General features: G+C 47.1%; 1 protein-coding gene across 1 annotated transcript; it reads right to left on the minus strand.

The window, feature by feature from the left end:
- Nucleotides 1–5,754: 5,754 nt before the first annotated feature.
- On the minus strand, nucleotides 5,755–24,531 carry LOC142930596 (protein-arginine deiminase type-2-like). The gene is made up of 4 exons (XM_076073451.1): nucleotides 24,286–24,531; nucleotides 9,328–9,499; nucleotides 8,123–8,195; nucleotides 5,755–5,916 (listed from the first exon to the last, which is right to left on the minus strand). Exons 1-4 carry the CDS (start codon nucleotides 24,375–24,377, stop codon nucleotides 5,822–5,824), a joined length of 432 nt encoding a protein of 143 aa, XP_075929566.1. The 5' UTR covers nucleotides 24,378–24,531; the 3' UTR covers nucleotides 5,755–5,821.

Here is a 24,531-nt window from a genome sequence, read left to right on the forward strand (position 1 = left end):
TCTCTTTAAATACACCTTGATGCTAAATGCAGAGGGAAAAAAAACCGGAGGACCCGGAGAAAAATCGACGCAGCCACGGGAAGAGAGACATGCAAACTCCAAATATAGAGAAGTCAGGGTCGGGATCTTACCCACGAACTCCTGTATACCCAGCGAGGTTGTTAACATATCCTAGCCACCGTGCAAAGTGATTATAGACAGGCGTCAGGGTTGGGCTTGAGCCCACGACCTCCTGTATCCTGTATACCAGATGAAGTAGTTAACATCTCTTAGCCACTGTGGCGCAGTGCTCCGTTGGGTCGATGGGCCTCTCACCAGGTACGTAGAAGACGCCGGCGTGCTGCGACTCGAGGCTGTGCAGCTGGAGGCTGTAGCCGGGCGGCAGCTTGGCGGGACCTCGGGTACGAACCAGCATGGGCGACATGTCCTGCAGGTCTGTCGGGGGATGGTCACATGCGGCGGCATAGCGATCATCACCCATCAGCTCATTAGTGACACAGTGATTATCACCCGTCAGCTCAGTGACACGGTGATCATCACCCGTCAACTCATTAGTGACACAGCGATCATCACCCGTCAGCTCATTAATAACACGGTGATCATAACCCGTCAGCTCTTTCTGAAGCCAGCATCGCAGCTTCACTCGATCTCATTCCCTCTTCTCATTCCTCTCTTTCTCCACTGCATCTACCCAACCTCGTTCCTGGTCTTCCCTCCTCCCAGTTTCCCTCCACTTTTGTGGGCACCGCAACATGGCTCCCGCGACGCTTCGTCGACACCCAAGGCCTCTCGCCCCTCTAGGGGGAGCCCTTCTAAAGCAGTGGTTCTCATACTGGGGGGTACTCGGGGGTACAAGCAGTGCCAGATTAAGCTAGTGCGGGGCCTGTAGCATATGTTATAAAGGGGCCCTAAATATGAAAACACAATTTTTTTACTTGCATAGTAACGTCATTGTATTTTTTAGTTTGCTATACAGCCAGATAATACGACAAATCGCTAACCTTTAAACACCCAGTCATTCATAAAAGTTGAAGTCGGTATAGTACTATAATAATAGAGAATCACTGAACCGGAATTGATAGCTTCAAAGCATTTAGCGCGGGGCCCTTGAAAGTGCTGGGCCCGTAGCTAATGCACGTGTAGCTACTGCACGTGTAGCTACTGCACGTGTAGCTACTGCACGTGTAGTAGCTACTGCACGTGTAGTAGCTACTGCACTTGTAGTAGCTACTGCACGTGTAGTAGCTACCGCACGTGTAGTAGCTACCGCACGTGTAGTAGCTACCGCACGTGTAGTAGCTACCGCACGTGTAGTAGCTACCGCACGTGTAGTAGCTACCGCACGTGTAGTAGCTACCGCACGTGTAGTAGCTACCGCACGTGTAGTAGCTACCGCACGTGTAGTAGCTACTGCACGTGTAGTAGCTACTGTAATAGCCACTGATACAGATACTACATGTGTAGCTACTACATGTGTAGCTACTACATGTGTAGCTAGACATGCTCCTCGGATAATCCCGCACTGGGTACAGGTGGCAATGTCCCAGGGGGTACCTGAGGTGATTTATCAATGAGAGTCATTGAGTAAATAATCTTAGATGAGTCTGCCAATATAAAATAACCAAGATGAAATTTATATCCATATGGTAACCCAAAACGTTATGAAAAACCTTTCTAAACTCACCGATCGTAAACAATGTGGGTTTCCAAGATAACCAGCGAGCGCGAACAAATTACCTCGCACGTTGCACAGCGTCCAATTAATTTTCTTTTATGCACTTGCAGTTACTACCTAGTTAGGATACCTCACGAAATGGACAACTGGTTCAAATATTGATGTCCATTATTCATACATTTATTTCTCAGAACCATGTTTAGTCGAGCAAGGAGCTTGTGCTCGTATGAAACAAAATTCAACAAGGGGGTCACAGAAGTAGCCAATCGAAGGTTGAGAACCACTGATCTAGAGGGCGTTTACGCATGTCACACGTCACACATTTTTTGTGCATTTGTATTATTAAAGAATAAAAACGCTCAGCAGGTCGTCAATGAGGAGCACAGAGAAAGCGAAGCGGCGTGAGGTGGAGATTGGAGTTTGCATGTCTCTCTCTCTCCCCGTGGTCGCCTGTGGATTTTTTTCCGGATCCTCCGGTTTTTCCCTCAAACATTTCAAATCAACGTCACGCGTTTAGAGTATTTGGCTGCTGTAAATGTCCACGTGATGACAAGCCACCTTCGTCGAGCCGTCATTTGTGAATGCCAGGTCGCTTCTGAAAAAGAAGCTATATACAGCTCAGTGGGGCCTTGCTTGTTAAAATAAAAATTCGTTTAGTTTATCAATTTTTAGTTCATGGAGTGGCGACCGCGCACCTGCTGCCCCCTGTAGGTAGCGGTCCTCGTTGTCGGGTTTTGGGGTGGAGTCCCTCTCCTTGTCGCAGTTCACCAGAAGAATGGCGCCATGCCCGTTGGGTCCCCACTTCCACGTCGCCTTCACGCGCCACAGAGAAAAAGACAAAGATCCCCCCCATGTAGCCTTAACAATACTGTCAAGGCAAGTGCTGTTGCGTACAGCACCTGTGAAGGGCCGGCACGACACATGAGGAGGTGGGTGGCCAGCATCATGCTCCAGCCGCATTTGTCTTGCCCAGTGGTGATGTTTACGCGCTGCACCGGGTACTTTTTTGAAGCCGAGTCGACCTTGGGGAGGTCCAGGACCAGTTCAGACTGGTGTTGGTGGCAGTCACAGTGGGTTCAAAGAACAGCGCTCTAACCATTACACTACCGCTCAGGACCACAGAGATAGAGATCCCCCATATAGCCTTAAACAGATTGTTGGGGCAAGTACTTTTCCCGAGTAGCACCTATGAAGACTGTAACGGCACACAAGGGGGTGGATGGCCAGCACCACACCCCGGCTGCCTTTGTTGCCCCCAGTGGCAATGTTTACTACACGCCACACCAGGTACCCATTTGAGGCTGAGTCGACCTAGGGGAGGCCCAGGATCGGTTCAGATAATTGTCACCGGCATTGGTGGCCGTGAGCAAGAATAAAATCCGTGTCGCCGGGATCGTTGCGAGGCATAGCGCAAAACCGCTACTGCACCACCGCCCAGCGCCACGGGCACAGAGCGACAACCGTCGAAGCTTCTACAACACCCCCCCGACACCGCCACCCTCCGGTGAGCGAAGACCGCGGCCACGCTCTGGGGATGACGACGCGGGCCGAGCACTCGCGCGTTTGCCGCTTGTTGCAGATGCGCACGGTTCGAGCCCAGGGGCCACCCTGGATGACGCCGCGGGGTGTATCAACCAGAGACACAATGGGCCGTCTGCTTCACAGTGGTGAACATTCGAGATCCCGTGACGTGATTCGAAAAGGAGTGGGCCACGTGTGCCGGCGTCACGGTCCAAACTTACCAATTAAAATTACTCGTAAATGACCTATGAATTATAAAACTATACAAATAAGGTGTATTTATACTGGAGGAATCCGATGAGCTAACAAACAATAGGAAACACGATAGGAGTGTAAAGTAAAAAACATATCAATAAGTCAATTTTTTTTATCTTACCAGGTCAAACTTACCGAGGTATTTACTTATTTTTCAGATGCAACCTGGCCACAAATGGTAGCTCAACGCAGTGGCTTATCATGTGGAAATTTATAGCAGCGAAATACTCCAAACACAAGTCGATTATAAATGTGGAGGGAGAAAGCAGAGCACCCGGAGAAAAATCCAGACGACCACTGGAAGAGTGAGAAAGACGCAAACTCCAAATATACAGCAGGCGTCAGGGTCGGGATCGAACCCACGACCTTCTGTATACCAGGCAAAGGAGTTAGCATCTCGCCACCGATGACGGAGGCAGCAGAGGATCGTGTGCGGCCATCCACCTAGCTGGGCTTTGACAGAAAACCACGAGCATGTGAGAGGGAGTGGACAGGGTGAGATGAAACGAGAAGGGAGTAGGCAGGAGTGAGCCCTTGCAGAGAAACAGAGGGTGACCTCTATTTTTTTATATTGTTAACAACCCTATAGGAATAGGTTTTACCCTTTTAACTGAATAAAGGTGTCAGTTTTTGTGCCAGTTAAAAGGGTAAAACCTATTCCTATATCTTGTTTCTGGCAAAGGAGGTCTAATAATGTTAATGCTCACCCCGAGCCCTCAATACTCTGATAGTGCGCTGTTTTTGAGTTGTACGCCTTTTGGCGTCTTCTGGTCCAACATCAATGGAGACTAGGCTCTAAGAAAAGCTGTCTCGGGTGTGGACCAATCAAATTCAAGGACAGTGCATATTATTATCAGAGTTGTCTTTTTTGTTTGCATTTTGACTGCTTGTGTTGTGGTCATTGCAAACATGATGCCTTGAATAAAGGTGTCAGTGTTTGTGCCAGTTAAAAGGGTAAAACCTATTCCTATATCTTGTTTCTGGCAAAGGAGGTCTCATAATGTTAATGCTCACCCCGAGCCCTCAATACTCTGGTAGGGCGCTGTTTTTGAGTTGTACGCCTTTTGGCGTCTTCTGGTCCAACACCAATGGAGACTAGGCTCTAAGAAAAGCTGTCTCGGGTGTGGACCAATCAAATTCAAGGACAGTGCATATTATTATCAGAGTTGTCTTTTTTGTTTGCATTTTGACTGCTTGTGTTGTGGTCATTGCAAACATGATGCCTTGAATAAAGGTGTCAGTTTTTGTGCCAGTTAAAAGGGTAAAACCTATTCCTATATCTCGTTTCTGGCAAAGGAGGTCTCATAATGTTAACAACCCTGCCAAGCCCTTGCCCCCCCCCCCCCCCCCCCGAGTTGCCAGAGCATGCTCTCTGGACAGAAGCTCCCTTCTTCCTCACTCTGCTGTCCGGATCTGGAACTGCCTCCCTGATTAACACATTGTCGGCAAAGTCACCAATTCCGGTCTTCAGGCCTTCAAATGCCGAGCACAGACACATGGGAAATTTTCTAATGTCACCACACGCCTTGTAGGGACTGAATCTTTGAGCTGTAGTGAACCAATGATAATGGCGATTAGATGTACTAATGTTTAACATGTAGGCTTTCACGACCAACATCATCCATAATACAGGTGTTTTTTGGGTTCGTGGTGGTGGCGGCTTTAACGACATTCATATCTTTATTGTAACTGTAAAAAACCTGCATTATAGATGTACTAATGTCTGATATGGCGATCGTTCACAATTGCACCCAATGCAACAAAAAAACAGATTAACGCGAGCCCCATACAAAGCGCCGATCACCAAAATGCAGTTGGGGGGGGGGTGGGTAGAACAGAAATTCTGCAAACAGCAGCCCCGAGTTTTCGGCGCGACAGGGGACTAGCGAAGTGCGGAAAAAACTGGGCACACTACCCCACACAGGTGGGGAACGCCAGCGGGGGGAGGGGGGGGGACATTAATTTTTATACGGGGAGGGGAAGAGGGTAATAGGGGAAAGATAGGGACGAGGAGGGGATAGGAGGGGAAGGTGGGTGGGGAGGGGGGTGATCTCTTTACGTTTATTCAGGACAGAGGGTGTGCCAGTGAAGGGATCGGAGTATGAAGGGTAACGTTGGTCTCTTTCTGTGTGCAGAGTCCTGGCGGCAGAGGCATTTCGGATCATCGTCATTCTCCCCATCTGGGGAAGGCGAAAGGTGGTTGAGGAGGCTACAGAGGACAATGGATGAGTGTGCTCTGCAGCAGCCAGGCAGAGGGATCGGCGATGAAGGAGATGCGCAGACAAGAGGGAGGAGGTGTGAGACAGGGTGGAGGTACGTGGGGAGAAGAAAAATACAGGGGGCTCAGGATCAACGACGATGACTCGAAGGTTAAGCGCACACACTCCTTGCCAGGCGCTTTACCTTGTTAGGGTGGTTTTGCTCTACGATGCCATCTCGATCAGAGTCCACATCCAGGGAGAGGCCTGTAATCGAACAACAACAACAGCATCGTCACCATCGCATGGCCAAAGCTTAAATATCTCACTTTCGAGTCCAGGTCAACGAACTTCCTCTGTTCCTCTTTTCCTCTCTATTAAATATAAGGGAATAATTATGTCCATGTCCGTCCCAAACTATATTGAATTGTTACGCATTGACCACACCTTTTTGATGTAAACAATGAACTTCAGTCAAATGTCCTTAAAGTAATGATGTGTTTTATTTGATATTTTAAAAATATTGTAAACTACATTATTCCTATGCTAATTATACTATGACGGTCACACAGTGCATCTGAATTACAAAAGCACTACTTACTAAGCACTGCAACGTTGCAGGAACAATTATTAACTTTAAGTGGCACTAAAAGTTGAAGCCTCTTTAGTTCTTACTGGCTTAACCAACTCGCCTGGTATACAGGAGGTCGTGGGTTTGACCCCGACCCTGATGCCTGCTATATATTTTGAATGTGCGTGTTCTCCCTGTGGTTCCATGGAATTTTCTCCGGGTCCTCCGGTTTTTCCCTCCACATTTAGAATCAACGTCACACGTCTAGAGTATTTTGGCTGCTTTACATTTCCACGTGATGGTAAGCCACTTCGTTGAGCTACCATGTGTGACCAGGTCATTTCTGAAAAAAGCAATATAGCACAATGGGCCTTTCCTGGTAAAATAACATAAAAAGTTTAGTTTCAGTTTAAAACACAAAAAGCTCTCAGACTGACAGAGCATATTGTGTTGGTATTTTACGCGTTGAAACAGACCATGGTTTATTTACTTTATATTCCACAACTAGTGACGTAGGTGCATTCATAAATTGAGTACAATCTCTGAAGTTCACGATTTGTTTAAACCACCTTCAACCATGATCAGACGCCTAATTAACTGCTGTGGACAGACACATGAGTGCTTTGTGAACATTGCATGATGTCAATCACACCTCATCTAATTTTACATTTATAGAGAGCACCTTCACTCAAGGCGCTTGACAGAGCTTACAACTGAGAGACAGAATATCATGATTGAGATGGCAGGGGCGTGCAAGAGTTGAGGAATGAGTGACCACAAAAGAGGAGAACGTAGGTATCACGGACGTGTGGGGGTAGGAATGGGAAGAAGTGGAGGGGCGAGGGGCGGGATGAAGAAGAGAACAGGTAACAGAAGAGAGGTGAGCTTGAAAAGATTCAATGCTTCAAAACCTTCGCGTGCATCTCCTCATCAAGAAAACCAATGTTTCAAAAGAAAGACACCTGTTTGAGTTACACAGCTGTTGTTCACATTCTTCCACTTAACCAAAAGTTAATTAAAATACAGGAATAAGGGATCTTTGGACAACCAGATGAATTGCAAATTGGCTCCAAAGCAGAGATAGCAGGAATAATGGCAAATAAAGTAGCGTATATGAGGCAGTTCATTGTATGCTATTGTTTGAGCTGGAACGGGCAGCCGATTAAGTCAATTAATTGACGAAAAATTGTAACCAACGATTATTTTTTGGTACTTGATTACTCAGGCCCATTTAAAATGGTGACTGTTCCCCCATCCTTAAGGGAGAAAACCATCCCCACAAGCCATGGCCAGCGTGACATGGCCGACTTTGCTTGAGTCACCACGCCCCACCCATTACCTTCTGTTCAGTATCAACGTGTGGAAAACAGACGTGAGAATGATTATTTTAACATAAACTATTTTTGTCTTATCCAAATGGCACAGAAATTGCTAGAATAATCGATTGCTAAGGTAATTGGATAACACCGCTCTAGATACTACACGCTCAATGCCCCCCCCCCCCCCCCCCCGTCGCCATTTCATCACGGTGTGACATCACAGGAAGTGACGTCACAGTTCTGTCATTACCCGATATCGCCGAAAAGCTCTGGGTGACTATTAGAGTGAATCCGGGATTGAATGGAAAGAAACACCACTGTATGACTCTACTTTATTAGTTATTAAGATGAGGAGCTCATGTTAGTTGGCTTGCATGTCAAGAATAATGTTTTAGGCTTTGGGTTTAGAATTCCACATATTAGATAGGGGCTCATATCATGGTTGGTGTTGGGTGTTATTGTTATTGAATCATTTTCGCGTTCCGTAGGTCCTGAATTTTGATTTAAGATAAAGTATCACGCTCGTTGTCACTCGCACAAGGACACAACTCAGAAGTGACGACACTCAGCGACCACATCTCACCAATGGCCGTCAGGTAAACTCGAGCTTTGGCCAGGGCAACGTCAGCCTTTTCTCCGTAAAAGGTCACGGACATCTGCAATCAAAACCCAAAGAGGATGAGTACCACGCGCGGTGTGGGGGGGGGGGGGGGGTAGTTGAGACCTGAATTAACGTGATACAAAATCCTTATCTCTGGTGTAGGCCACTCTGTTTCAAAGACAATGTATATATTATCAGAGCATGTTTGTTTGCAAGTATGTGTGGTTAATGCAGACTTGATTCCTTGAAATAGGTATCTATTTGGTGTTTGAACATCTTAACACCTGTTCTATTGCCATCACATCTAATTATTCCATTATATTTCTGATATGTTGAATAAATAGCATCCATCCCTCTTCTGAATACTCATTTTGCCTGGGCATATCCCGTGAATGCAATCGTGATGATTGCGGCAGTGGCCGGTGGTAGGAGTGTTGGTGCTAATGGTCCTGTGCACTTGGACGGATGAGAGTGGTGTGGCAGGGATATCAATGTCGGTCACGGTGGAGAGTAAATGGATCCAGTGGCAGATACAGTGGTGGTGTTGTTGCTCGTGGTAGTGATTAAGTGCCCTCACTGTAGTGGCAGATGAATCAGTATTAATGGTTATAAAGGGTGGTGGTGGACGAATTTAGACAAAGATTCCCCATATAGCCTTTAACAGACTATTGGGGCAAGTGCTATTGACGAGCACCTATGAAGGTCGGCAAGGCAAAGATGGGGTAGGTGGTAACACCACGCTTGGCCGCCTTTGTCTCCCCAGTGGCAATGTTTTTATACACTGCACCAGGTAATCATTTGAGGCTGAGTCGGCCTCGGGGAGGTCCAGGACCGGTTGAGATCATTAATCGTCACTGGTGTTGGCCGTGAGCGAGAATCGAACTCAGGTCGCCGGGTTCGTAGCGTGGTGCGTTAACTACTGCGCCACTGCCCCCCACGAATTGAGAATGCACACCCACACACAACAACCACCATTCACCACTAAGTGGTGGTGACGTCATCACGGCACCTGTGCCAGGCCAAGTGCACTTTGAGGCCACGTGAAATGTCGAAGGGTCGCTGGACAGACCCAGGTGCCATGAGTTGACCGACTGAGATGACAGGCAAATGCACCAGCCGTGCCCCCATAATGTGCACGCACACAAACGCGCACATGCACGCATGCACACGCAGCGTAACGTTCTCACCTTCTTGTCACCAACCTCCTGGCTGGGCGTGAGCACCTGAGCGTGCACCTGGGTCCCCACGGCCACGCGGCCGCGTGCGTCGTTGGCCGCCGACCTGAACGGCGTGCTCACCCAGCACGTGACGTCCACGCTGGCACTCAAAGAGAAGCTCTTTGCCCCCGGCGGTGCCACACTAGGAATGGGCAAGGGGGGGGGGGTAGGGCAATTTGAATGTACAGCATCCCAAACGCGTTACTCCTTGGCATTAGTTTGAATGGTAAAATCCTAAACAAAATCTGCTGCATTGCCATAATATGATACTGAACTAAACACTTGTTTTTTTTTACCAAGTAAGGCCCCCCACTGAGCTATATATAGCTCTTTTCTATAAGCGACCTGGTCAGAAATGATAGCTCAATGAAGTGGCTTATCGTCACGTGGATATTTATAGCAGCCAGATACCGGAGGGCCCTGATAAAAAACCACACGACCACGGGGAGAGAGACACCACAAACTCGAAATATGCAGCAGGCGTCAGGGTCGGGATTGAACCCACGACCTTCCGTATACTAGGCGAGGAAGTTAACATCTCGCCACTGTGGCGCCCGTATAAGCAAGAGTTCTCACAAAAAAACATCCCCTGTACTGTTTTGAATACACGTAGTCTGTCAGAATTTTCAGAAATTAAATGTCCTACACACGGGTTGTCGTTTACACTCAAAATAGCCCGTACTGGATCAGTTGCAACAACATGGCAAGTTGCGTTTAATTTATCTCTCGGATTGCATCGTCAGACATTATCTATCCACTGCTGGATGATGGCCTCATCGTCCCATCGTGGCACTGCATTGCCACAGTCCCTCCTGCGCCAGCATGTGAGCTGATCTGCCACCACTGCCTTCTCCACGGGACTTGTGAAACTCATTTTTGGCAGTATGTACACTCTATATAAGATGTCTTAGCACATTTAATGCAGCCGTTTGGGTGGCCACTTTATCTCAATTATAATTGATAATTATTAGTTCAGACACATGCAAAGCAGGTTTGTGTGACAGCCACCAACCATTGTTAAGTCAACATAACTCTGAGCTGCATTTAGAAACATGCGTTTAGAGTATTTGACTATGATACATTTCCACGTGATTGATACTTTGTTGATCTATTATTTGTGGTCAGGTCGCTTCTGAAAAAGAGCTATGCAGCTCAGTGGGTCTGATCTGGTAAAATAAAATAAAAATTAATAGTTAACTCTAGTGTGCCATGATGGTCTTCGTGAGGTGGTTACCAACAGCACTTTCCCCTCAACAATCTGGTAAAGGCTACAGAGGGCATATTTGTCTTTGTATATATGTGTATGTATGCATAGGTTGTGTGCACCTAAGGTTAGTACTTGTGGTTGACTGCCTAGTTGGTTATGGTTTAAGGCTCGGGCTCGCATTCGATCGGTTAATTTGTTATGCTTGCAAACTGCTTACCCCCCATCTCCCCATTGCAACGTGTGACCTTTTTTTGTTTTTGGCACCGCTTCTGTGACAGCAGCGTGAATCAGACACCAAAGTACCCCCCCCCACCCCAAGTCCCAGTCCATATTAATCAATGCTGCATGTGCAGTGGGTCGTCCTTCCCCCGCACCTCCGATTAGCACGGTAGGCTAGGTACGCCGCTAAAGAAGTTCAACATACAGTACATAAACATAGAACATAGCAATGAATGGGCCTCGGGAAATAGCACCACTCTGCGTAGCTGTAGGGCAAAGCAATCGCATCTGGAGAAGGAGCCCTGGGCACCAAACCATAGGCACGGGTAAACTTGCACAGTTATTGAGTTGTGTCTCTCATGTGGTGACCACTGGGTTCTGAACCTTTAGCCAAGGGCACTTCATTGCCGACCCCTTCCTCACTGTTGCACACGCGCACGAGAGAGACAAGATGATGAAACGAGCCACAAATTGTTCGGTTGTAAACCGCGCCAGATGTTGGTGGTCACTTCTGAACCAGAATGTTCTCTGTGAGTCGCTACATCTACAGCATGTACAATTCGTTGGGGATATGCGAATGATTGGAATAAGAGCAGATGGCCAAACGCCATGGGTTATAGGAAATGCATTTATGCAAAGTTGGTGCTGCCCTGCATTTAAATTTCCTCGCATAACCATGTACTTTCTCCTGAACATCTGTGAAAAAATAGCTTTATAGCTCATCGGATTCCTCCAGCATAATAAAGATTCCAATTCTGACCGCTGCTGGCGACAAAGAAAATTCCGGTTCAGAAGTGCCCACCGACAACCCAAACAAATCTGTGGTGCGGCCATTTATGGGCACTTCTGAACCAGAATGTTCTCTGCGAGTTGCTACATCTACAGTGTGTACAAATCACTGGGGATGTGCGGACGATTGGAATCATTTCAGATGGCCAAGCGCCATGGGTTATACCAGGGGGGGTTGGCAACCTGTGGCTCCAGAGTCGCATGTGGTGGCTCTTTGGCTTCCCCCTTGCGGGCGGCCGTAAAATAGACAGTAGGCCTCAAACGTAATTGAACGTAAAGATAATTGATTAAGTATGGCAGGGAATGGGTCACTTTAGAATATCTAGACGATGGCGAAATGTATAAAAGTCAAACTGTATTGTTAAAGTATCATTAAGGGGGACAAAAACTAAATAGACGCAGTTTATTCCATCACCTATTTTGGTTAAGTCACAATGTGGTTGTCATCTGCGTGTATACCTGCTGCTGTGTTTGTGTGTAACAAGGAGCTCAGAGTGCGAACGGCTCTCGAACTATATTGGTCAAAGACAAAACAAAAATGTCTCTTCTTTTTTGAAAAGTTGCCGAGCCCTGGGTATATACGAATTGCGTTCGTGCAAAGTTGATGCTGCCCTGCATTCGCTTTACTCACACTGCATTTGATTTCTCCTGGATATCTGTGAAAAAAGAATGGTTTTTAGCTCATCGGATTCCTCCAGGATAATAAAGTTTCTGATTCTGACCGCTGCTGACGACAGGACCTCTCCACTCGAGGGCACGTGGGCTTCTCTTCCACGATGGGCAGACATCTTGGAAGAGCACGGGAGTACCCACACTTTAGGGGCCGTCCATAATTTTGGATGATTTTTAACCCCCCCCCCTCATCACACGGCGTCACAAAAAGTCAGACCCCTCCCTCAAATATGACGTCACAAAGCTCTGCCCCCCCCCAAACCATATTTCCATTTTGAAAATAAAACATGCTTCAAATCTCTTTAAACTATTGACATTGTAGTGCGTATTTAATGTTGTGCTGCACTCTGATGTTGTAGGAGTGTTGTTATAACAAGTAGTGTTCTTATAACAATTCTATATTTATTTAAAGTTGCGCATTTTGATGTAACGTCACATTTCTCAACCCCCCCCCCCCTCGTCACACATCGTCACAAATGTCTGACCCCCCCCCCAAGTGCGTGACGTCATTCATGGACGGCCCCTTACCCCATCACACGTGACCTGCTGACAGACGGTGTTGCACCCATTTATGCTGTTGAGTGGACAGAGGTGGGGGGGTTGGTGGGGGGGGATTTAAGCGACTTGCAGCGTTGTTTCAACAGTACAACAAAATTCTACTTGGATTAACAAAGCGTATAAATGTGACCATGGCTCAAGGTGTTGTACAAGTATGGGGACGACATGTACATGTACAGAGCTTTTTTGGGGGGGGGGGGGGGGTGGGGGAGATAAAAAAAATGTTGGCAGGCAGAGGGGTTAAATTCCTCAGGTCACAAATGATCTTACGGTAGATGGTCAAATGAACACACTTTTTTGGGAGAGAGAGATATTCGTTTCGGCAAATGAGGAAGGCCTCTAGCCCTGACAAATCCGGGCAGCGGTGACGGCGGTTTGGATGGGAAAAATAAAATAATTCCAAATCATGGAGGCTCGTGTTGTTGCTCTGGAGACAAGGAGATCGATGATCATCGATATTCGGTCGCCTTGTTGATGGCACTCGTTGTGATTTCTCGCTCAACAGGGTGGACCACGTGAAGGCTGCCACGGGGAGGCGGGAAGGCAGCAGCAGAGTAAACGAGTGCCCTCCCATTCCATGAAAGTTTATTTAGGGGTTCGGACAGAAAGCCCTCGTTTCTGGAGCAGAGAGCACTCGAGGGGGAGTAAAGTGGGCTAAGAGAGAGGGGCGAGGTAGGAAAGTCCACGGAGTATCTTAGAGGTATCGAGTGTGATGCCAGGAATCGATCCGAATTGGGGGTGATGTCGCATTGTTTACAGGGTGTTGTGCATTAAGTTTGATGGAGTTTGTAGATTTAGCGACGTCATACGCCTCCGATTAGCACGGTTTGGCTTTCATGTGGTGTGAAAGAAGCTCGACATACATGTGTACGTACAACGAGAAGAGAGTTGCAGTAGTTAAGTTGAGAGGTGATGACGGTCTCAAGCAGCAGCAGCAGCTATGGCGAGGAGATGGCAGGTGCCAGTGGAGGTATAAAGGTAAGACCTACTTTAAACGCGATACCTCACCGAATGTTACCCGTATCTTCCATAAATCATTTTTACGATCACATTTACATTCCTTGGTTATCAGTCACTGATTTGGCTGTGAATGTAAACATCCTAACAGCTGCAAAACACCTCTGAGTGCACAATTATGTGCAAATCCCATAGTATAAGCCTTTACTGGCTACATAAGCAAACAATAGATATCTTAAGATAATAGTACAGTACTCCCTTGGCTAACTGTTTCATCCGTTCCATGAAAATTACTGGCAATCGAAATAACTGTGCATTTAATTCACTTATAAGTTGAAAAATAAGTCTGCAAGAGAGACGTTTCCACGCCAAAACAGAAAACGTCATGTAAACAAAGCCAGTCGAGGTCTAAAAGCTCATAAATGGGCGTCGCTGATTGGCTGAGGTAAGCTCTGCCCACTTACGAGCGCTCGGATTAGCCGAATTTGGCGCCCCGCGTGCATAACGTAAACGTTACCGTTAATCAAAATGTTAACATCAGTCAAAACCACGGGGGTCCTATGGGAGACGAAATGTCAACCGATTAAAAAAAAACGTTAACCGATGTCACCGTTAACCGAGGGACTACTGTATTAGATCAGGGACGCCAAAACAAAGCCCCTGACAGAAACCTAGACGCCCCCCCCCCCCGCCACCGCCCTATCATAGACTGTCTGGAAGAGCCAAGGCCCACATATAGATTATCGGAGGCTTACCGTTTGCTAGGCAAGGAAGGTGCTGGGACCAGATCAGCAATTCTGAAACTATGGAACAGAAGAAACCTTCTATTCCCCGACATCACACTGCTGAAATTGTCCTAAATCTGGAAAGCCCCGAGAATCCGGCCCAAGATCAATACCGCTCAAAACTCTTACAGTTAAAATTCATGCATGGCACATACATGACAAAAGAAAGGGCAAAATTCACAGCAAACCCCTCCTGACTGTCTAGCATGTACCCCAGGCACAATACAAACCCACTTACGCGCGGTTTTGGTCATGCCCGGGCATCCCAAATTTATACCAGAAGGTGACATTTGACAAATGTGGCAACAACCTCTCTCCATCGATTGAAACTGCCCTGTGGGGGGGGGGGGGGGGCTTGAAACCGAGTAACCCTTTCAAAACACCAGCACGCCCTACTCCAAGCGTTCACCATCATTGCCCAGGAAAACCATCCTTGTAAAACTGGAAAGACCATGACCCCCCGCCAGCCACCATCTCCCATGGGGGCAAAGGCGTTACACCCTGCTAGCTCACGCGGGCAATGAACACATTGTCCTACAAGGCAATGAAACGGTATATAAGGTCAGGGTATCCCCCCTCTGACCGCCGAAGTTTAAAATTAGAGTAAAGTGTCCCCCTGCCCCCCTCGTTGACCGGGACGCGTGGGCATAATATTTGCGAAGCGGTTGTTTTTTTTTTGTCGCCCCCAACGTTCTGCGGCGGGCCTTTGTTTTTTAGGGACAGCAAGAATCGCGTCAAACATTTTTAAATGAGAGGAAAGGTGGAGAGGCCCTGGGAGGGTGGGAGACGGGGAGCGGCCAAGGGAGAGGGGGAACCCCCCACCGCCACCAGTTGAGATAAGAAGGTCCCAGAATAGAGGAGAGGTTGTCATCCCAAAACGCAAAGCCACGTGGATGTTAGTATGGTTTATAGGGCGCGTTCCTTTCTCACCCACCTTCCACGATACACCTGATCTCCCCCCGAGAATGCTGATTACTTCCTCCCTGCCCCCTCTTGCCCCCACCCCCATCCATATATACACTCTCCCACTCTCCCCCGTCGGAAGACCCCCTCAGGGTGGTCACCGAACATTCCTTTCACACACCTCTACATGTTCAAGCGCCAAAAGACTCCACACCCACCCAAACCCACCCATCCACTCACCCAAACCCACCAAAATCCATGCATCCAAACCCACCCACCCAATAACTCCCCCCCTCCCACCCACTAACTCCCCCCCACCCACCCACATTTTCTATTATGTTGTGCACATCTATCACCTCTGCTTTCCCGCGAGAGAGACTTCTGCTACAACTCGTTAAATTAAGTCACTACCAAATAAGGGCCCGCCCCAGGCCCTGTCAATCATGGTGATTGTTTGACCACATCTTGCCACACTTGTGAGTGCAGGTTAATTTAAAAAAGAAGGGCGGGAACCAGGACCGGTAGAGTTATGATTACTCACCACTGACGTTAGCTGTCGCTGGGAATCAAACTCAGATAAGCGGTTTCATTTATGCGGTGAAACAAACCACTGCGTCACCAGTCCCCACAATGAGCTCCTACCCAAGCAAAGAGTGCTGTGAAGGTGAACTCCACTGCCATAGTTCTCAACAACACATCTCCAGATTAGTGCTCAGGAGGAAGGATGTATCCAACGCACATCCGATTAACGCGGCTGGCTACGTACGGTGCGAAAGAAGTCCATCGCACGTATGTCCAGGGCACCTACCCATAACCACACACTCGCGACTCGCGTCTCTTGAGCTCTCGATCGGACTTTGAGTCCGATTTGTGAAATATGTGCTGCGTTTTAAATAGTGTTTATTTTAGTGATTATTTCGTGGTGTAGCGTGGTTGGTACGGCAGCTGGTGAACGGAATGTCTGATCTTAAGGTATCTAGATTTATATAGCGCCGCTTATTATAGCAATTATTTAACACGTAGTAGGCTTTTGCGACCAATATCATCCATAATAGTTTTTTTGGGGTTAGATCGCGTAAAAATATAAATGTTGTGTCATTAAAACCCGCGACCACCCAACACAGCCAACTAGTAAGGGTTGTCACGTAAATAGAACGTGGCCAATTCTAGATTTGAAGCTTTCGTGACTGCAAGGATCCATACTCTTTGGTTTTATTCGGTAAAGCCACGTAGGTAAAAAAAATAAAACAACAAAAATCACGACGTTTCGGCCACAACACAAGTGGCCTTCATCAGGTGAAGGAACCGTGCTGTCACGAAGACAACGTTGGAATAAAGCAAGTCAAGCCAGGTCGCGTCCTTTAAGCTGTGTGGGAGGAAACCAAACGCTTTGACAAAGGAATTAGCATAAAGTGCTGATAGAACACTTAAAGTGCTGATAGAACACTTAACACGGGGGGGGGGGGGGGGGGTGGGGAGGGGAATTTCACAATGCAAACGTTGTCTTGAAGGGAAATAACCTGCTGTGAAAGTTTGGTATATCACTACTGGGATAAATATACTGTACCATTGAAATTAGTTTAATGTTTGGTATGATTTAGAACATCTTTCCAATGATTGCTTAATTTGAAACCATCTTCTCGGTTGAAATTGTGTCTGTGTTTGTAAATCTGAATTTCCTCGTGTACAAATCTCTGATGATAACCTGTGGGTTTGTAAAGGACCTGGGTATCGGAGAACACTATATCGTGATCACCCACAGCGTTGTAACAGTGGTCAGCCACGGCAGAAGAATTCGTTCTGCCGTGTTTCAAATCTGATTTGTGCTCGCGAATTCGGTCAGAGACATGTCGCTTCGTCTCCCTGATATAGCAATCACCACAGGTGCAGCTAAATTTGTAAAGCCCGGGGTACTGTAAGTCCAGAATGACATCCTTCACGGATGGGATCAGGTCACGGATTACGTGTACTGTGTTGAACCGGACCAGGATCTTGTGTTTGTTTATAAACAACCATTTGATATTCTAGATTTAAAGCTTTCGTGACTGCTAGGATCCATACTCTTTGGTTCTATTGGGTAAAGTCACGTAGGTGAAAATAAAATAACAAAAAAATCACGACGTTTCGGCCACAACACAAGCGGCCTTCATCAGGTGAAGGGAGTGGAAGAAGCCACGCTTAGATCACGACCTTTAAGCTGTGTGAGAAGATAAAGAAGACCAAGCGCCTTGACAAAGGAATTAGCATATATTTAGCATTGAAATGGCTCATTGAAATAGCTAAGTTAAAGTATACACATCCGCAGAGGTACCCCTTGACAAAGGAATTAGCATCGAATTTAGCATTGAAATAGCTGAGTGATTAGCTTGTAACTGGTCACAGAAATAGCTATGTTAAAGTTAGAGTATATTCATTCACCGAGGCACCTAGTACTCATCAAACACGAGAATTTAGCGAAACACAACCACGCTCAGACATCGGACCTGTGTGCGAGCAAACAAGGTGTTCTGACAAAGAAATTAGCATAAAAATTAGCATTTGATTTGCGGATTTTAGGAAAGAGGTGGTGTAAGTGCCGGTGGACTTGCAGTTTGGCGCGGGGGGGAGGGGGAAAGGGGGGAGGGGGAGTTTACCTATTGATGGTGTAAAAATGGGAATTTATAAGAGCTGCGAAAGTTTGGGGTACCACTACTCGAAAAATATACTGTACCATTGAAATTAGTTTAATGTTTAGTTCGATTTAGAACATCTTTCCAATGGTTGCTTAATTTGAAACCATCCTCTCGGTTGAAATTGTGTCTGTGTTTGTAGATCTGAATTGCTTCATGAACAAATCTCTGATAAAAGCCCGTGGGTTTGCAAGGAACCTTGGTATCGGAGAAAATTATATCGTGATCCCCCACAGCGTTGTAACAGTGATCAGCCACGGCAGAAGAATTCGTTTTGCCGTGTTTCAAATCTGATTTGTGCTCGCGAATTCGGTCAGAGACATGTCGCTTTGTCTCACCGATGTAGCAATCACCGCAGGTACAACTCAATTTGTAAACCCCGGGGTACTGTAAATCAGGAATGACATCCTTCACGGATGGGATCAGATCACGAATTTTGTGTACTGTATTGAACTGGACCTGGATCTTGTGTTTGTTTAGAATTTTGGAAATCTTTTTAGTAACGCCTGATATATATGGAAGTGTGATGGTTTTGACCGGAGTATCAAGTGGTTGTATCTGTATGGAGGGAGAGACAGCTTGGCGGATGGTACGGTCAGAGTAACCATTCCTTTTGAGGGCCAGGTGTACATGTTTTAATTCACTGGTCAGGTGGTGTTGGTCCGAAATGCAATGAGCCCTATGGTATAAAGTTTTGATGAGATAATTATTTTGGGCTGGGTGGTGGTGGGAATCAGGTTTTAAGTAGGAATCTGTGTGGGTGGGTTTCCTGTAGACAGAATGCCCCAATGAGCCATCAGGTCTCCTCTCAAACAGAACATCTAAGAACGGTAGCTTGCCATCTTTCTCCACTTCCATGGTGAATTTGATGGCGGGATGTCTGGAATTGATGTGGTGTAGGAAAAGGTTCAGAGCTGGGAGGCCATGTGGCCAAATGACGAAAGTGTCATCCACATATCTCTTCCACAGGGAAGGTCTGAGGGTGGAAGTCTGGATGGCGTCTGATTCAAATTTCTCCATCAAAATATTGGCTATCACTGGTGATAAGGGGGATCCCATGGGGGTACCCTCATTTTGTTTGTAGAAGGAGCCATTCCAAGTAAAGTAGGTATTGTTGAGGCAGTGCCTAACCAGTGCAGGTGTGTCGGGGTCTAGTCCATGTTGGACCAAATTTTCAATTATTTCAATGGTATCAGGTACTGGGACCTTGGTGAACAAAGAGACCACATCGAAGCTGACAAGGATATCGTCAGGGGACAGTACAACGTCTTTGACCATAGAGACCAATTGGGCTGAGTTAAGTACTGCTGAGGCGGTCTTGCCAGTGAAAGGCAGCAAGGTATCTGACAGAAAACGGGCTAGTTTATAGGTAGGAGAGTTGATCGTGGCTACGATGGGTCGAAGTGGGGTGCCTTCTTTATGAATCTTGGGAAGACCATAGAATCTAGGGGGTCTTGCAGCAGAAGGTTTTAGGGAGGGACGTTTAGTTGGGTCGATTAGGGAGGTCGAACTTGTGATGATCTTGTTGGTTTTTATCGCTAGGCTATTAGTGGGGTCATTTTTTATTTTTGAGTAACTTCCATCGTTGAGCGGATTCTGGATTTTGTTGTTGTATGAATCTTTATCCATAATAACAGTAGCGTTGCCTTTATCTCTGGTCAAAACCATCACACTACCATATATACCAGGCGTTACTAAAAAGACCTCCAAAATTCTAAACAAACACAAGACCCTAGTCCGGTTCAATACAGTACACAAAATCCGTGACCTGATCCCATCTGTGAAGGATGTCATTCCGGACTTACAGTACCCCGGGGTTTACAAATTGAGCTGCACCTGTGGTGATTGCTATATCGGGGAGACAAAGCGACATGTCTCTGACCGAATTCGCGAGCACAAAACAGATTTGAAACACGGCAGAACGAATTCTTCTGCCGTGGCTGACCACTGTTACAACGCTGTGGGTGATCACGATATGGTGTTCTCCAATACCCAGGTCCTTTGCAAACCCACAGGTTATCATCAGAGATTTGTACACGAGGCAATTCAAATTTACAAACACAGACACAATTTCAACCGAGAAGATGGTTTCAAATTAAGAAATCATTGGAAAGATGTTCTAAATCATACCAAACATTAAACTAATTTCAATGGTATAGTATATTTATCCAAGTAGTGATATACCAAACTTTCACAGCAGCTTATTTCCCTTCAAGACAACGTTTGCATTGTCAAATTCCCCTCCCCCCCCCCCCCCCCCCCGTGTTAAGTGTTCTACCAGCACTTTAAGTGTTCTATCAGCAGTTTATGCTAATTCCTTTGTCAAAGCGTTTGGTTTCATCCCACACAGCTTAAAGGACGCAACCTGGCTTGACTTTCTTTATTCCAACGCTGTCTTCGTGATAGCACGGTCCCTTCACTTTATGAAGGCCACTTGTGTTGTGGCCAAAACGTCGTGATTTTTGTTGTTTCTTTTTTTTACCTACGTGACTTTACCGAATAGAACCAAATAGTATAGAACGTCACCAATTCGTCACTGGTACAGCACACCGACGTGTTAGAGAGCCAAGCCACAACATTTACAATCTGAGTACGACGTTTCGCCAGTAATTACAACTAGCTACTATTGGTGAAGACTAATTACGAAGGTCCGACTTACAAACACCGCGTCCTTACAAACCAGCTTCCATGAAATATATTTTCAAAATAGCTTTGACTTAAAACGTGAAATCGCAATTGCAAACTGAACCGCGGAAACATGCTGTTCAGAGTTGCGATCGTCCGCGAGGTGATGAGTTGGACCCACGATGGCAGTCAGCGTTTGCGTGTGTGTGTGTGAAAGTGAGTGAGTGTGGACGTGTGTGTGAAAGTGAGTGTGGAGCGGTAGTGTAGTGGTTAGCGCTACGCTGCGCAACGAACCCGGTGACCCGAGTTTGATTCCCGCTCACGGCCAACACCAGTGACGATGATCTGAACTGGTCCTGGGCCTCCCCTAGGTCGACTCAGCCTCAAATGAGTACCCGGTGCGATGTGTAAACATCGCCACTGGGGAGACAAAGGCAGTCGGGCGTGGTGCTGGCCACCCACCCCCTCGTGTACCGTTCTGGCCTTCATAGGTGCTCGCTAACAGCACTTGCCCCTACAGTCTCTTACCGGCTATACGGGGGAACTTTGTTTGTTTGGACTGGTAGTGTAGCGGTTAGTGCTCTGCTGCGCTGGGGGCCATCCATTTAGTACGTACGCATGGAGGGGGGAGGGGGTGGTTAACCCAAATGCGTACACTTATGTATGGGGGGTCTACTGACAATGTTACGTACGCATAGGAAATGGGGGTTAGGGAACCTCGATAATAATTTGTCGAAATTGGCCTTCAAATGAGCCACAGTTCAGTTACTTCAGCGGTCAGACAACAAGCACTACCGGGAGAAGTGGGACTATGGGAGAGGTGTCACTTGTGTATTGGTTGGGGTGGGGTTTGCAAGCGGTGTGCGGGTTACAGACACTGAGAGGTCGCATCGGGGCGGCCAGGTGCGGTGGTGAGAGGGAGCAACGGAAAGGAGGCGGCTCTTTAAGATGCATGGCAGTGATTTGGCCGGCTGCAAATGCAGGCAGGGAAAAGACGCCGGGCAGACCGGGAGATTGAGACGATAACGAGGAAAGCCACGGGCGTTAGGCGACTGCAGGTCGCCTGCTTAATTCACGAGGAGTTAATGAGGAGGGATTTATATACACGGGAGCGTGGGAGAAAGAGTTGAGTTGGTCGGAGTGAAGAGAAGAGGAAAGACAAGAGAAGCTAGCAGAGAGTCTAGCTAGCAGTAGAGAAGCTAGCAGAGCGTATAGTTAGCGGTGGATAAGCTAGCAGAGTATATAGTGGAAGGTTAGCAGTAGAGAAGCTAGCAGAAGATATAGTGAGATACTAGCAGTGGAGAAGCTATCCGAGTGTATAGTAAATGGCTAGCAGTGGAGAGGCTAGCGGAGTGTATGGTGGGAAGCTATCAGAGTGTGTAGTGGTAGGCCAGCAGCAGAGAGAGCAAAGCGTGACAGGCAGGCTAGCAGTGGAGAGACTAGAAGAGTGAGATATGTTCAAACACCACACCAGTTACTCGTTTGAGGCTGAGTAGACCTAGGGGAGGCCCAGGACCGGTTAAAATAATCGTCACCGGTGGTGGCCGTGAGCGGGAATCGAACTCGGGTAGCCGGGTTCATAGCGTGGCGCGCTAACCACTACACTACAATGTGTTACGCTTCAACATGCGCGCATCACGTGACAGATTTGACGTCACAGCTCACTTGCCGTGCGAAACATATATGCATTATTGAGCACCCCCCCCCAAAAAAAATTGTGTTTTGTATAATATTTGCATGGTGTACAGCCTGGAAAGTCCCCACATGGCAAATTTCCATTTTGTTGCACGTCGGGAAGTACGCTAAACATTTTGAACAGACACACGTATTCACAACTGTGCCTTTTATATATATGAAGATTTACTACACAGTATTATTTTACAGTGTTACGTGCAAATGTACAATGTTTCTTCTTAATTGAGTTTAACGATGCTTTCCTGTTTTGCTAAACCGTAACAGACTTCATAACACCGACCGCATGGGCATTTAAATAATCCGTTATTGTGTTCCTACCTACGAACCGTTCGACTTACGAACCGGTCTTAGGAACGAATTAGGCTCGTAAGCCGAGGACTGCCCGTATAGCTATTATAATATATAGTTGTACATTATATATTTGTACATACGGTGATAGTGGTTGAGATAAAGATTACTGCGATGGGGGACGCTGTCCAACTGCAAACCACTCTTCATAGCTGGCACCTGAGTGCCTCCGGCCCGTGGGCCCCCGGGTGCAGTGGCAATGCCTGCACACTCGATAGCTACACCGCCGTTGTTACAACTACCATCCCACTACGGTCCTTGGCGTACGCTTATTATTGCTCGCCCTGTAGACGGGCAAACAATGAAGACAATGTGGGGCGTTGGTATATGTAGTGTAAACATATGGAGAAAAATGACACGTTTTTTTACATTTATTTAACCAGGTAAGGCCCACTGAGATATGGAACTCGTTTTCAGTAACGACCTGGCCACAATTGATATCTAAACGAAGTGGCTTATCAACGTGTACATTTATAGCAGCCAAATACTCTAAAACGCATGTTTCTAAATGTGGAGGGAAAAACTGGAGAACCCGGAGAAAAATCCACACGACCACGGAAACAGAGAACATGCCAACTCCAAATTTACAGCAGGCGTCAGGGTCGGGATTGAACCCACGAACTCCTGTATACCAGGCGAGGAAGTTAACATCTCTATTGAGAAAGACACGCAAACACGCAATATACAGCAGGCGTCAGAGTCGGGATTGAACCCATGACCTCCTGTATACCAGGCGAGGTAGTTAAAATCTCTATAGAGAGGCACGCGAACTCCAAATATACGGCAGGCGTCAGAGTCGTGATTGAACCCACGACCTCCAGCATAATTATCGGGATCGGTGGCCACTAGGGGAGGCAGTCATGATGAAAATACCTGATCAGCTACACTCCCCTTGAAGGCCGGGTGTGGTGACGTGCCCACTCATGTCTTTATGACATCAGAGGTCAAAATTTAAATGTAAAAAGTTCCGGCATGAGACCACTTTGTCACACAACATCCCTCCCACCGTTAACTATCAGTTTTCCCTCTGCGGAAACATCGTAGCATCGGAGTGGGAACAGTTATATGTATGTTGAACTTTCTTTCGCACCGTACGTAGCCAACCGCGCTAATCGGAGGTGCGCGGGAACGACAACAAAACAGTGTTATAGGTGTATACCGGCTCTGTTCGACCACTTTACGACTGCTCAACACACAGCTCAAATATATCACTTACACACACAGCTCCATGCGGCACTCACTGGTGACACACACAGCTCCATGTATCACTCACTGGTACACACACACAGCTCCATACATCACTCACTGGTACACACACAAAGCTCCATGCATCACTCACTAGTAACACACACAGCTCCATGTGTCACTCACTGGTAGACACACAGCTCCATGCGTCACTCACTGGTACACACACACAGCTCCATGTATCACTCACTGGTACACACACACAGCATCATGTATCACTCACTGGTACACACACACAGCGCCATGCGTCACTCACTGGTAAATGTCCATGACCAGCTCAGTGCCCAGGACGAAGACCTCCTCCAGGACCTTGTCCAGCTGCAGGTAGATTGTCCGAGTCTTGGCCATGTTGTCCTCCGCACGCCTTCCTTCCTACTGCACCTGCAAAACACGACGGGGCAACTCAAGCTAAGAAGAGCAGCCGCTCGGGATCACGTTATCAGCTGCTTGTTAAGGCTCTTTAAATAGCCAGGCGTCTTATATGGGGGGTCGTGAGTCACGA

Source organism: Petromyzon marinus, chromosome 42 (genome assembly GCF_048934315.1).
Source record: "Petromyzon marinus isolate PM22_M1 ecotype Great Lakes invasive population chromosome 42, UKy_Petmar_22M1.pri1.0, whole genome shotgun sequence".
Taxonomy (NCBI): Eukaryota; Metazoa; Chordata; class Hyperoartia; order Petromyzontiformes; family Petromyzontidae; genus Petromyzon; species Petromyzon marinus.

Bases quoted from the DNA above. Each gene is read 5' to 3' on its own strand.
- LOC142930596 (XM_076073451.1), bottom strand. From the start codon at position 24,377: ATGGCCAAGACTCGGACAATCTACCTGCAGCTGGACAAGGTCCTGGAG. The intron at 9,500-24,285 runs GTGAGTGACGCA...GCCCATTCCTAG, and splicing joins CTGGTCATGGACATTTACCA to TGTGGCACCGCCGGGGGCAA. The intron at 8,196-9,327 runs GTGAGAACGTTA...TTTTGATTGCAG, and splicing joins AGGAGGTTGGTGACAAGAAG to ATGTCCGTGACCTTTTACGG.